The sequence below is a fragment of the Acipenser ruthenus genome, chromosome 4 (genome assembly GCF_902713425.1).
Source record: "Acipenser ruthenus chromosome 4, fAciRut3.2 maternal haplotype, whole genome shotgun sequence".
Lineage (NCBI taxonomy): Eukaryota > Metazoa > Chordata > Actinopteri > Acipenseriformes > Acipenseridae > Acipenser > Acipenser ruthenus.
This window is the reverse complement of record NC_081192.1, coordinates 88,479,161-88,492,252: the sequence shown is the minus strand read 5'-3', so window position 1 is coordinate 88,492,252 and position 13,092 is coordinate 88,479,161. Positions and strand designations below refer to the sequence as shown.

The 13,092-nt window shown below is 37.5% G+C and overlaps 1 protein-coding gene across 1 annotated transcript in view; it reads left to right on the top strand.

Moving 5' to 3' along the window:
- Nucleotides 1-13,092, top strand: part of LOC117400323 (contactin-associated protein-like 2) — a 508,692-nt gene that overhangs the window by 296,483 nt on the left and 199,117 nt on the right. The window contains exon 9 of the mRNA XM_034000113.3: nt 3,795-3,944. Within this exon, the coding sequence (XP_033856004.3) occupies nt 3,795-3,944 (150 nt within the window). The remainder of the gene's footprint in view (nt 1-3,794; nt 3,945-13,092) is intronic.

Sequence of the window (13,092 nt, the reverse complement as noted above, 5' to 3'; positions counted from 1 at the left end):
AGTGTCTGGAGCAGCTAAATTAAAACCTCTTGTACTTCAGACAACTTTATAATTTAAAGGTTGCAAAATGTGTAGTCTCATTAAATACATAATTCTGAGGAAACATCTCACGCACTACCTTGTTGTTGATCAGTGTTAAGAGTTCTTGTTTTGCTAACGCTAGTCTCTGTGTTATTGCTTGTCGTTGTGGTTCACAAGCCAAGTCTTCCTTGTCAGAAAAGGCAGGCAGCTATTTCATATTTTTTGGTGTGAGAGAAGGATACCGGTCTCAAGCCACCACAGATTATGTAATGTAATACAACCTCACTTATGATTAATGTTGTTAAATAGTGTATTTATGTAAGTATGTGGTACAATAGTTATTATGAAGAGGTTACTTCTACCATGTATGAACGTTCTGTTTAAATATAATATGTTCAAATGATTTATTGATATTTGTTGTGAAAATCTAAATATTAGAACTGTTACCCTGAAGCTTTTGTTACCGAGCCCATGTAACAGGGCCGAGGCTGGGCACGAACCAGTGACCCCACACAACTCAAGCAAGTGTCTTAACTGCTATTCTGAATTCTTGGCTATAGAGCTTTTACCCTCATGTCACCTCACTGATGGGCCAGAATCTGTAACGGCAGTGCATCACACAACACTGCCCGTTACACCCACAAAGCTGGAAACTGGTGCATCATGTCTAGTGCTGAAGGTTTCTGTGATGTGGGCCACTGTAGCATGTCTGCTTATTGTCACAATGCTTGATCTGTCATAGCCTGCTTGCCACTGCTGTTGTGTTTCCCAGTGGTGGTTTTCTACAGTGATGCCCGAACCATTTGCACGGACACCCACTATCATGCCACTTGTGAAATAATTGCGATCTATCTGCTTTCCGGTGATTGTTTCTGAATACACATCTTATATACTGTAGGTATAGTGGTCCACATCAGCAGTCAGAAGACCACAAAAATGTGCATACATTGCAGAGTAGGGGATTTTTACAGAGGTGATATAGCTCCAGTTTCCATTAGAACAACAGAATCTGGGTCGTTGCATAATGATACTGTGTACAAGAATGCCAATTTAACGTACCGTTGCCTTATAATAACAGATCTATTCCTATTAAATATGTGTTATTTTTCAGTTAATGTAGGCACTGTAGATGGATGACACTGCATTCATGTAGAATAAAACTCAAAGATAATAGGTCAGGTAATTGAAAGAAAGTAGAATTAAAGGAGCACTCAGGTTCTGACCCTAGAGGTACATCTGGATCAAAATAAAGAGAAAAAACTTAAAGAAGCAAAAGTCAGAATTTGTTTTAAAGACCTCAGATCTTGTGAGAACAAACTGCATGTTTCAAACCATCAACCGCGTCAAGTTGACATTCTGCCTGAAATGTGTATTTAACTGCATCGCAAATTAATGTTAGCACCTGAGGAGGATTATGAGAATTGAATTACATCACAGCAGTTGCCACTTCTAGTTTGTTTAAGTAACTTTTGCAGGCAAAGCATGAAAGCAACAACAATGTAAAACATGCACAGAAATCCTGGTTTGCCAAACTCTTAGAACCCTATTCCAAAGGCACAGACGCAATTTTAGAAAGTAATGGAATCATTTTGACTGGATTAGCAAGGATCTGCTAAAATTGAACTCCTCCTTCTTGTAGCTGTTGTTTCTTGCTAGTTTTCCAACATTATCTTGTTTTATTCCTCAACTTTTATTTCTTACTTTTAAATAGGGCCAGTTGTCTTCACAGGTTTGTAGTATATGGGTTAATCTTGATACATTAGCAGATAGTTACTAATGTGATAATGTGTAGCTGCTGTTGTTTACCAGTGTTTATAAGTTATGTCAAAATTTACAAATGTCACCCCTGTTGTACCATGCTACAAAAGCCCATTCCATTATAGTGTCCCTCGTGCTACAATTATCCCAGTGCTGCATTAAAGAGCAAGGGATTTAAAAAACATGAAACACTAAATTGCTTTTTACACGCAGATGTAGATTACTAACTAAACTCTTAATCATGTAAACGTTAACGAATAAAGTGTACCGTACATTAGACAATGTATTTCCATTTATTTATGAACTCTAAGGATACAGGTAGGGTTAACACATTCGAGACTCAAGCCATAATACAAGCTGTAAATATCCATTTAAAAAAATGTATACTTTATTCAGGCCGTTGTCCTAAGGTATGAACAGCAGCCTATCCCATGTGAGCCAGCACAAGCTAAATTAAGATACAGCATGTGCTGTTTGGATAACTCTAACAGAGGAAATCAAAGGTGGTGTATGCAACACAGTGGTGTAACTTTTGCGTCCGTGAACTCCCTCTTTAAAGAAAGCGGGGTGGGGGGGTATACTATACGAATACTTTGTATAGTATTGAGACCATGGACATCGGAAATGGTATCACGATTGAGAAATTTCACAATGAAAAGAAAAAAAAAACCTATGGAAACAGTTCTTTCCTGCTGGACTCTGCTTTCTGTTCTCTGCTTGAGATCGCACACGATGCATTGTGTGCCAGCACTTGGTGCTGATGATTGGTGTTTCCACTGGGTCCTAGTGGAGGATCTATATTGACTAGTGATTATATGAATACATTATTGAGAAATAAAGGTTCTAGTACTGGTACAATGTGAGGGGGATATTTCCCTCATCGTAGAAAAAATGAAGAGGACATGTCCCCCACGTCTTACCCCTATGATGCAACAGCATATAAACACTAAACAGCTTTTTAAAGTGTTAACTATTGTTAATGCTCCTAATTTGAAGAACAATTTTTGATCAGTAGTAAATTATGTTACTATCAATCAATCAGTATTTATTTTATATAGCGCCTTTCATAGTGGACCACCATCACAAAGCACTTTACAAGATAGTGAGGAGCAATGCATAATACATTAAATACAGTGAAATACAGGGCATTGTACATTATATGCAAACAGTAAAAAAAACAATGCAAATACATTAAATACAGGCATAATACATTAGTTATAGACATTGTGGATGTGTGGGTCATACAGAATCATACGAATAAGATGGGGTGAAAAACCTGAAATAGCAATTTAGACAGCAGCTAATAACAGATATCAGGCTTAAAGAGCATTGAAAGCAAGAGAGAACAAGTGGGTCTTGAGAGTTGATTTGAAGCGAGCAACTGTGGGAGCTACACACACTAAAACTGGGAGAGAGTTCCAGAGAGTTGGGGCCATGAAGCTAAAAGAGCGCTCTCAGAGTGTGGTGCACTTTTGCTTGGGTATAACAAGCAAGCCAGAGTCAGAGGACCTCAGCTTGCATGCAGGGACATAGCGGGTCAGCAGGTTAGAGAGATATTCTGGACCTGTGTGATGAAGGGCCTTGAGGCAAGCAGGAGAATGTTGAAAGTAATCCTGAACTTTATTAAGAAGAAGAAAGCTCCCACGCTCAATTAGAAGGCAGTACCAACATTGATGCATAGGCTGATAATGTTCAAATAACAGAGTTCAAACACTCCACACTCAAGAGAAAAAACTCACATTATTTTATTAAAAACAAACAGGCTTACTCAGTGTGACTGTGCTGAAACCAGAAAAGTCTTGTTTTTCATAAAATCATGTTGTGGGTTTATTCATTTGAAGATGGGCTCTTTGAACTAATTTGATTTCAATGATTTAAATCAGACGAAGGTCAAAAATGTCAACCCTGTTTAAAAAAAGAATAATGGTGCAACGTTCCATATTTGTCCAACACTTTTATCAACACTGGAAACAGACTTGCTGATCTTTTTTGTTGTTGTTGTTGTTATATTCTAGGGTCTGGACTTCATGATGGTCAGTGGCACAATGTGCGTTTCCTGGCCAAAGAAAACTTTGCCATGCTCACCATTGATGGAGATGAGGCCTCAGCTGTACGGACAAACAGTCCACTCTACATTAAGACTGGAAATAAATATTACTTTGGAGGTAATTTTCTTTTTTTTTTCTACCATATCCACCTTCCATTGTTACATAACATACTGAACACCGTGTAGAGTTCTTAACAACAAACTTTTTGTTCATGTCTGTTGTACACATCCATTCATTATATAGCTCACAGTTTTTAAAGCAACACATGTATTTTATATTAAAGCATGATATCTGGAACTACATGTTAAGCCCTTTCTCTCTTTGTAAACCAGATAGTGTTGTACTTCCTGAAATTCTTCCCACACCTTCAATGGCTTCTTGCCTGTCGTTCACCAACCAGCTGCTTCCCCTATTGACTGGCATGCTTTTAATCAGTAACATCCCAAAACATGAGTATGGATTTATGCACCTTGTCCATGCCATTCCATGTTGTCAGAGGAGAAAAAGTTAATTAATTTCCTGGACAGTTTACTCAAGGGGAGATAACATTTATATTCAGGGGAATATTGGATATTAAAACTAGAACTTAGATTTTTCCGAACACAACCTTTACTTATCTGGTTTCCAAACTTGCTGGGGACGTTGGAGGGCATTGTATACAGTACTGTTTTAATTATTCCACTTTTTAAAATATTTTCTAAGCCCTTGTTTCATTAACAACATTACTATAAACTGTTACTGTTAATTCTCAGGTAAATCAATATATCCTGCCAATATATCTATTGGTGCCAAATATGTATTGATGCCAAGTATAAAACTGGCACAAAAAAAAACACCTTCGTTGAAGGATGGAGACATTTAAGAAGAATGCATAAATTAAGGCAAAGCTGTTTTACGATTGAGAAATGAAAAAAAAATGTTACATTTGAGAAAAGAAAAAAAATGTATATGTTTCCAGGGAAGAAGAGGAGTATATTGTTAGCCTGTAATCAAGTCTAACAGTAGAGAAAGGTGTGGAGAGTGTCATTGCTACTGCCTGCCCTCCATTTGAAAACTGCTGTCAAATCCTGCCCTGGGTATTCAGGGGAATGTCAGTGTTTTCTTTTCAGATGCAAAGAGAGCTGTTTAACAAAAAAAAAGAGAAAAAAAGGAAAAGGGGCAACTGTGTAAACTTGAGGTGATATACATGTATTTCAGATCAACCTCTTTTGCATTCGGTCCTATTCTTCAACCCAATATCAATCCATTTAGAAAGACTGTTCCTGGTGGACACAGCCCATGTAAAAAACTGTCTTCCTGTGGAGTGCACTGCTTGGCACTATCAACCTGGCTGTCAGTTAATTCTGAGGGATTGAGCCACTGATAGCTTTATCAGTCCAACCCATCTTCTCAGAACCAAATGAAAAAAGATACCATTCTGTGTCTTTTGGCTTTTAGCATCCTGGCAGCACATTGCTGCTGATGAAGGGCTGAAATTGAGATTAAAAAAAAGGTTTTATCATTTTCCCCCTTTCCAGGATTGATTGTTGTGAGTCAATGCTGAACTCATCAGAAGATTTTATTTTATTTTTTTGGGTAGGAGATGTGACTTGGATTTGCTTATCATAAGGTTATACTGACATTTTCTAAATGTCATACTCATATAATTTCTTGTCAGGATAATACCACCTTGAATGTAGCGTATCAAAATCCAGTAGATGTTAATAGCCTGTTGTTGTGGTACACAGTGCTACCATGTGGTATTTCACTCTTCATGTTCACAATACCGTGTTTGTGTACGTTTCTCTGTAAGGACCTATTACTAGTTCACTAACCTAAATGCTTCACTTTTTTATGTGTAAGTAATAACGAGGGAGCACTGTATGACACAAGCTTGATACAAAAGCTTGTATTGCTACCAAAGAAAAAAGCTATTACAAATTGTTATAAAGACTACAGCTATGGCCAAACGCTTTGCATCACCCTATATAATTAACACATTTTCCTTTGTGAAGTAAAATTAAACTTGCTGAATAATGTTACGTTAACATACTGAATTACATACTGCTTTGCAGTTTTCTTATACTTAATAAAAAAATGACAAAAATAGTACTGTACTAATATTATGCCTTCCTGTAGACTTTTGCAATATAATTTTATAGTTTCTTTAATTACACAATGTTAAATTAGAGATCAAAGTTATATATATATATATATATATATATATATATATATATATATATATATATATATATATATATATATATATTTATAGTGTACAGCTATGCCCAAAAGTTCACCTCGAATCTTAAAATTTGAGGTGAACTTTTGGGCATAGCTGTACACTGCTCAATCATGCATGAAGCTTTCACATTTATTAATTTTTTTTCTTTTCTAAGTCTGAAAGTTGCTTCTGAAGGTAATTTTAGCTTCACTAACCCAATTGAAAAATGTACCACAGGATAACTGACAGCCAGACCTTTATTAGTACAGTATAGACAAGTATCAGAAATTATATTACAAGACTGTCAATTAACCAGGCCACTACCTGGTGTCAATAAAATATATTTTTAAAAATGTATTATTTAGATGTTAATTAGTGTTTTTTTAAACAGCTGCAGATGTTCATAACTGGCTGTGTTGTGCTTTCAAAGCTACGTGCTTGAGGTCATTTTAAGTCTTGCAGTGTGTCCTTGTTTATTTTAGGGTGTGGGACAATGATCCAGAAAATCAGTAAATCAGAAAACTTTCCATGTAACTTTTGTTGTTGTTGTTCTCCTGATATTTAATTGATGCATCATTTTTATCAGTGCTAATTGATAAGTGTCAGTAACATACAAATTGTGAGGGTTCATTCAGTGCTGTCTTCTGATTGCTGACGAATATCATGAGGTATAAGGAAATGGACAGGCCAGGTCCTTGATTGGCAGATACCTGATCCATTTCACTGCTTTCTGATAGGACTGCCATATGGCCCCAGGTTAAATGGACAGTTTGGTCTTTTTAACTAATTTTAAGAGATGCAGAACGACAAGTATCATAATGCATTGCAATGTGAGTATAACACCTTTATTGTACTGTCCAGTTGAAGCCTAAGCCACATTACCACCCTGCATTCTGGTTCACTTGTATATACTTAAACCATATAAAGTAAAATAAAAAAAAAGAAATAGAATAGAGTGTTGCTGTACATTTGACAATGCTCACTGCATTATTATTCATTTGAAGGATGCTAAGTCATTATAGGAAGTTGCCTGGAACAGTACAACAGACAAATCTGAAGCTTAAAAAAATAGTTAAACTTGAAGCACCAAGCAGACTTTAATCTCAGACAAGGTAACAGCTACAGTATTTTGAGATTAAAAGATTTGTTTTTGGTTGAAACAAGTTAAAACCCAAAGAACAGCCACTAGAGGAGTAGGATATTGAAGTCTTGAGGTCATAAGAGCTGCACCGAACATGGTCGTCTGGAATTTGAACAGCCTCGAACAAGCCCTTTGGAGCTCACACAAAGAGCTGGCACTGTTCATTAAAAAATCTTGTATGGAACGTACATCTCAAAGTCGAACCTGAAGCTCTATAAATTGTAGGCATCTACTACTGTTTTCTCCCTGCATCCTCGGCTCATCTGCATTCAGGAAGTTTGAAATGCACTCAGGAGGTTTAAGATTTTTTTGCCTACCCGTATTCCTGAAGAGACACGCCCCAATGAAGCTGGGGGCGTGACGAGGGTGTGGTTTCAATGAGAGACTGCTTGATTGGATACAGCGAGGCTGCGTCTGCTGTTATTGGGCGTGGAGTTTTGAAGTAGGGAGGGAGAGGCGAGAGAGCAGACAGAGCATTAAGACAGAGACTTATTATTATTATTATTATTATTATTATTATTATTATTATTATTAATTTCTTAGTGGACACTCTTATCCAGGATGATTTACAGTTGTTACAAAATATCACACTACAAAGTATCACATTGCAAAATATCACATTACAGATAAGAGCAGTTATAAAGTACAGTAAAATCAGTAGAAAGTAAGATCAAATTCAAATAAGAGCAAAATAACGAATATAAATACAGTTAATTTTTACCTTAGAATCTAATAAGTTGGATTGTTATGGTGACATTGTATTATTTATTTTATTTTATAAGTCTGATAGATAGATCTGATGTAGGTATATTATTGTTGTATTCAATATTATATAATATTCTTTCTCAAGAGAATATTTTAGGATGCACATTACATAAATGCCAGTCAGTTTTTGTATACTTAAGACGTTTATATGCAGTACCGTATTTTACATTTTCTATAAAATAATAATATTAATCATCACATTTCGCAGATACGTTTACTGTTGACAAGGCCAGTTCAGTAGAAACGATGATCACAAATGGAAGGATTTGCCCTGATGTAGTTCAGTTGCCATACTACACTGTAAAGAGAGAGAGACTAGAGAATTTCAAAAGGAGCTGTACTAGGAGACCATCAAGATGTAAACTGTGTTAAAAGAAAATCGCATTCCCTAGTAATATGTGAAAATAGAGAAGGAGTTTTCTTGACCTTTTGTATACGAGTAAGAAAAAAAAAAGATGCAGTGCAGAGCAACACCCCTGGAAAAGTTTGAAAAATATTAAAAAAAACCCAAAATATTGAAGTAAATAAATAATTTAAAAAAAAACATAAAAAAAATATCCTGTCAGTCACATTCTGTCACCAACACAAACACAATAACATGTGCCGTGCGTTTATTTTTGTTTTCTTATCTCTAACACATGAGTATGAATGTTTAAGGTAATAAACCACCTTATGTGTAAAAACATTTTGGCATGTAACTCTTCTTCAAGACTGCTAATGTAACTGAAAAAAGTATGAAAATATGTCAATTCAGTTTTGTCAATAGAAACTTCTGTCCTTTGTATTAATTCCTCTGTACATTCAGAACTCTATCACAATTAATAAATGTATATGTTAAACAAATAATTAATTGGCACTCTATTAAAAAAGGGAAAATAACATATTTGTTTACTATAGAATCATGTTAAAAAATAGGCCTACTTACTGTATTTACTGGATTTTTGTATATTTTCTATACATTTCAAAGGTGAAGTTTCAATGAAGTTTTTAAAGCCATTTTACAGCTTTATATATTTAGTTTTTGAAGGAACAGAACTCAGTATTATACTAAGTAATAATGGCTGGAGATGCATGTTTTCCCAAGATAAGGGGCTGCCTCATGAATTGGTGTGTGCCAAATGCATTCTGAGGCTCATTAAATGCAAAGCCACATTCAGTATGTTCAGAAGTTTTTGTGAATCTTGGCATTTTCCTTCTGAATTGAGGTCAGGCATGGCAGTGCCAGTGATTTGCGTTTTATCTGTTTACCCCAGTTCTGCAAGATCAAGTACAGCAGGATTGAAAAGAATAGAAGAGTGGCTCTGATGTTAAAACATCCTGAGACAAAGCCTTAGAATACAGAATGTGTTTTAATGACTTACCAGAGATCTACTGTGGCTGTGATTCACCTCTGCACTACCAAGGTGTTGTTTACCTATAAACCACATGAGCACGACAGTATATTGATGTTCTGGATCTGTCATAAAATAGGCTGATCCCTGGAGCCAGCATTACACCAGCCATCAGCACCAGGCAGAAGGATATCTACATATCTACATGGAGAGATATCTTAAGGAAACACACACAGATTCAAATGGAAAGTCAAATGAAAATCCACCAGAATACCAAATGGAAAGAAGTAGAGCAAGCTGTGAAAAAGACAAGGGCGTTAAAATCTCCTGGGCCTAATGGAGTTCTGTACAGAGTGTACAAGAGTGCCCCTGGTGTTCTACAAATCCGGTGCAAATTGATTAAAGTAGCATGGGAAAATAGGTTGTACCAAGAGCATAGCACTGAGCAGGTGGGGTCTTTATACCCAAAGAAAAAAATTCTACAAGTATCGGTCAGTTTATTCAGCATGTCTCAGGCACGTCAGGTCCAATTTATTTTCACACGCACAGTTTATTTTAGACACGCTGTTTAAAAGTGTTTTTTCACAGTAAAACAGGTTTAAAAGGCACTGCATATCAACAGGACATTCAGTACTGCATCTCCAGCCTCGCCCCACCCCTTGTTCACTGTATTTTTCACATACCTCTTCATAGTAGTGCATACCAATCATCTCCTGATCACTCGTTTTATCACCAAACTCCTCAATGATGCGATCCAAGTCATTATTTTATTACTATAACATCTAAAAAAAGCTCTGCAAATGTCTGTGATATTCTTTGAGTGCTGGATGCAGAAACAGCTATCTTGTTTGTTTATGACCATGTTATCTATGTGGTGCCGGGGCTATCTGTATTCATGAGATACACCCCTTTTTTTCGGCTTCTCTCGGTTCCTATCAGTCTCACTCGGCCATTGAATGGTTTTCTCGGCTTTTTTCCGGAGAAAAAACGACTAGAGACCTGTTTTTTACGTCTTTTTGATAATGTCGGACAGGGTCATACATTGAACCGGAAAGGGAACATTGCAATGTCGGACCAGGTCCAACATAGGACAGCAATGGGTTAATCTATGGGTAGGAGAGGATCCGTGGTGTCTTTTGTGTTCATCACCAGCTACATTAAGACACATTTTGACAGGATGTAAGGTGGGTCTTAGCCAAGGATGGCTTACTTGGTGTCATGACCAGGGGCTGCGATGTTTGGCCTTGGCATTGGAAGACAATTGCAGCATGATCAGCAGGTTGCTGCCAATACCAGCAATATATGACACACGAAGAACAACATTCCTCAGTCCAGGGGAGCAACATCCAAGAAAAGGTATTAAAACCAAAGCCAGAGACTGGAAAACTCTGGCAGATGTTGGACAACGGCTTATTTTCCCAGCTGAGATTGCCAGCACTAACCTTCGACCTGTTATTGTCTTGTAGTCTGGATCAGCACGTCTTGTTCACCTGGTAGAGTTAACAGTGCCATGGGAGGATGCTGTGGATGAGGCATACGAAAGGAAGAAACTTTGTTACGCTCAACTAGTTGCTGAGGCGGAGCAGCGAGGATGGAGAGTCCAGGTTTACCCAGTGGAGGTGGTTTGTTGAGGATTTGTGGCACACTCCAAAACCCGGTTTCTCAGAGACATCAGTTCAGTGGTCAAGAGTTGCGACGCATAGTGAAGAACTTATCTGAATCAGCAAAGAGGAGCAGCAACTGGCTCTGGTAGGACTTTGAGCACAATAGAAATAAAAAAAAGTTGATGTAAAGGAAAATAAGTAAGTTGGGCTTAGCTGAGTGAAGGATGGACGGGGTCGAGCCCTCTTAAGGTGTCGTGGGCTAGGCGACGAAACACCAAGGATGGATGGTGCCCATTTGAAGACCCCAGAGAAGTACCCTACTCAGCTCAGTCCAGATGGTTGCTGATGCGCTAGGGAGGCCGCACTATCATTGATCCCTGGAGCCAACATTGTAGCCGTTGTGTGTGCTGATGCACCAGGGAGGCAAAAATAGGCTGATCCCTGGAGCCAGCATTACACTTCAGCCAATAACACCAGGCAGAAGGATATCTACATCATCTGATGGAAGGAAACACAGATGGATCATATTAGTTTACAGTAAAATTAGGTGTGTCTTAGTTGGTCCTTATCTTGGCGAGAGTCCAATATCATTTTAACACCTACTCTCATGTAATACAAATAATTTTCTTATACAAATGGCATGTGATCACAATGTTGGTGGCTGAGGGGGGTAGGCACCAGGGTTGCTGGATTAACAAATTAATTTCCCAAAAGATCAAAGAGAAATGTTTGCACTGCAAAAATCCACTATCCTGCATCTTGTCAACACAGCATGCAGATATGGATTTCATTGTGTTAAAGCTTACTCCCTAACTGCTAAAGCATTTGTTAGCTAAATACAATAATGCCTGCCAGATGTAGTTGCTTGAGGCTGTCTGTCTTAGTGGGATACTTCTTGTAGATATCTGTGATTTGCTATTCAGTCTAACTCTCAGTTTCTCACTTTGAGACAGTAGGGTCCTTATAGATTTATTGACACCCTTATTAACATCACTCAAAAAAAAATTCAAGTATTGTGGAAGGTCCTCATTAGAACAGGTATAAGACTCTACTGCATGTGTGGAGCTTGAAAGGATGTTTGATTGATATATTATTTATTTGGACAAGGCTATGGTAGTAGTAGTGGTAGTAGTTAAGGTATAATTAAGTGGTTTTTGTTAATGATTTTATGAATAAAGTAAAGTTAGAAAAGCAGGCAAACTAGCCCCAGTGGCTCAAATCAATATTATTTGTTTATTTTGCAGGCAGCTTTATCAAAGGCTACTTAGAGATTAGGGTGTGTGAACTCTGCATCAGCTGCAGAGTCACTTACAACACTATCTCACCCACTCAATATGGCTGTGTGGTCTAGTGGTTAAAGAAAAGGGATTCTAACCAGGAGGTCCCTGGTTCAAATCCCACCTCAGCCACTAACTCATTGTGTGACCTTGAGCAAGTCACTTAACCTCCTTGTGCTCCGTCTTTCGGGTGAGATGTAAGTGACTCTGCAGCTGATGCATAGTTCACACACCCTAGTCTCTGTAAGTTGCCTTGGATAAAGGCATCTGCTAAATAAACAAATGCCATTGTACTGCAATCATAAAATGTCTAGGTATTGTTATACAGTTTTAAAATAGAATAAAATATAATAAATATATTTTAAAAGGGGTATCAGGATCCAACCTGAACCTCAAACATGCTTTCTGAGCTAGAAATGAAGTAAATCAATAGTGTCAGGGCAGAATAAATGGACACAAATTTAGGGGAAAGTTGTCGTGAAAAAGGCTGTCAGAATGTGATCCACTGAACTGTGGTCCATCATTACACAGACGTGCATACAGTGCTCATGGGAATTCTAATAAATGGTTCTGATTCTATGTGTGCATAAGTGTCACAACTATTTAAAGTGGTAGGCTGGAAGCTCCAAATGCAGAGTAAACAGTGTTCTAAATTGTTCCCCTAGTTCATAATGTTCCCCAGCTCTGGGTTTAGCTATTTTACCCGTATTGACACTGGTAGTTTTAATACTAAGGGTACATCTTTCTTTTCTTATTTTTAAACATCCACCAAGGAAACCTTCATAAGGCTCTGCAGTGATAAACAGCTGTTGTCCAAGGCAACATATTTTGCAGTACTGTGGTCCCTAAAGAGGAGAGATTGTTTGTTAGTTGCTGGCTGACATTAAGACTTTGTGTGTCACGGCATTGATTTCAGATCTACTATGAAATGGTTTCCAGCGATT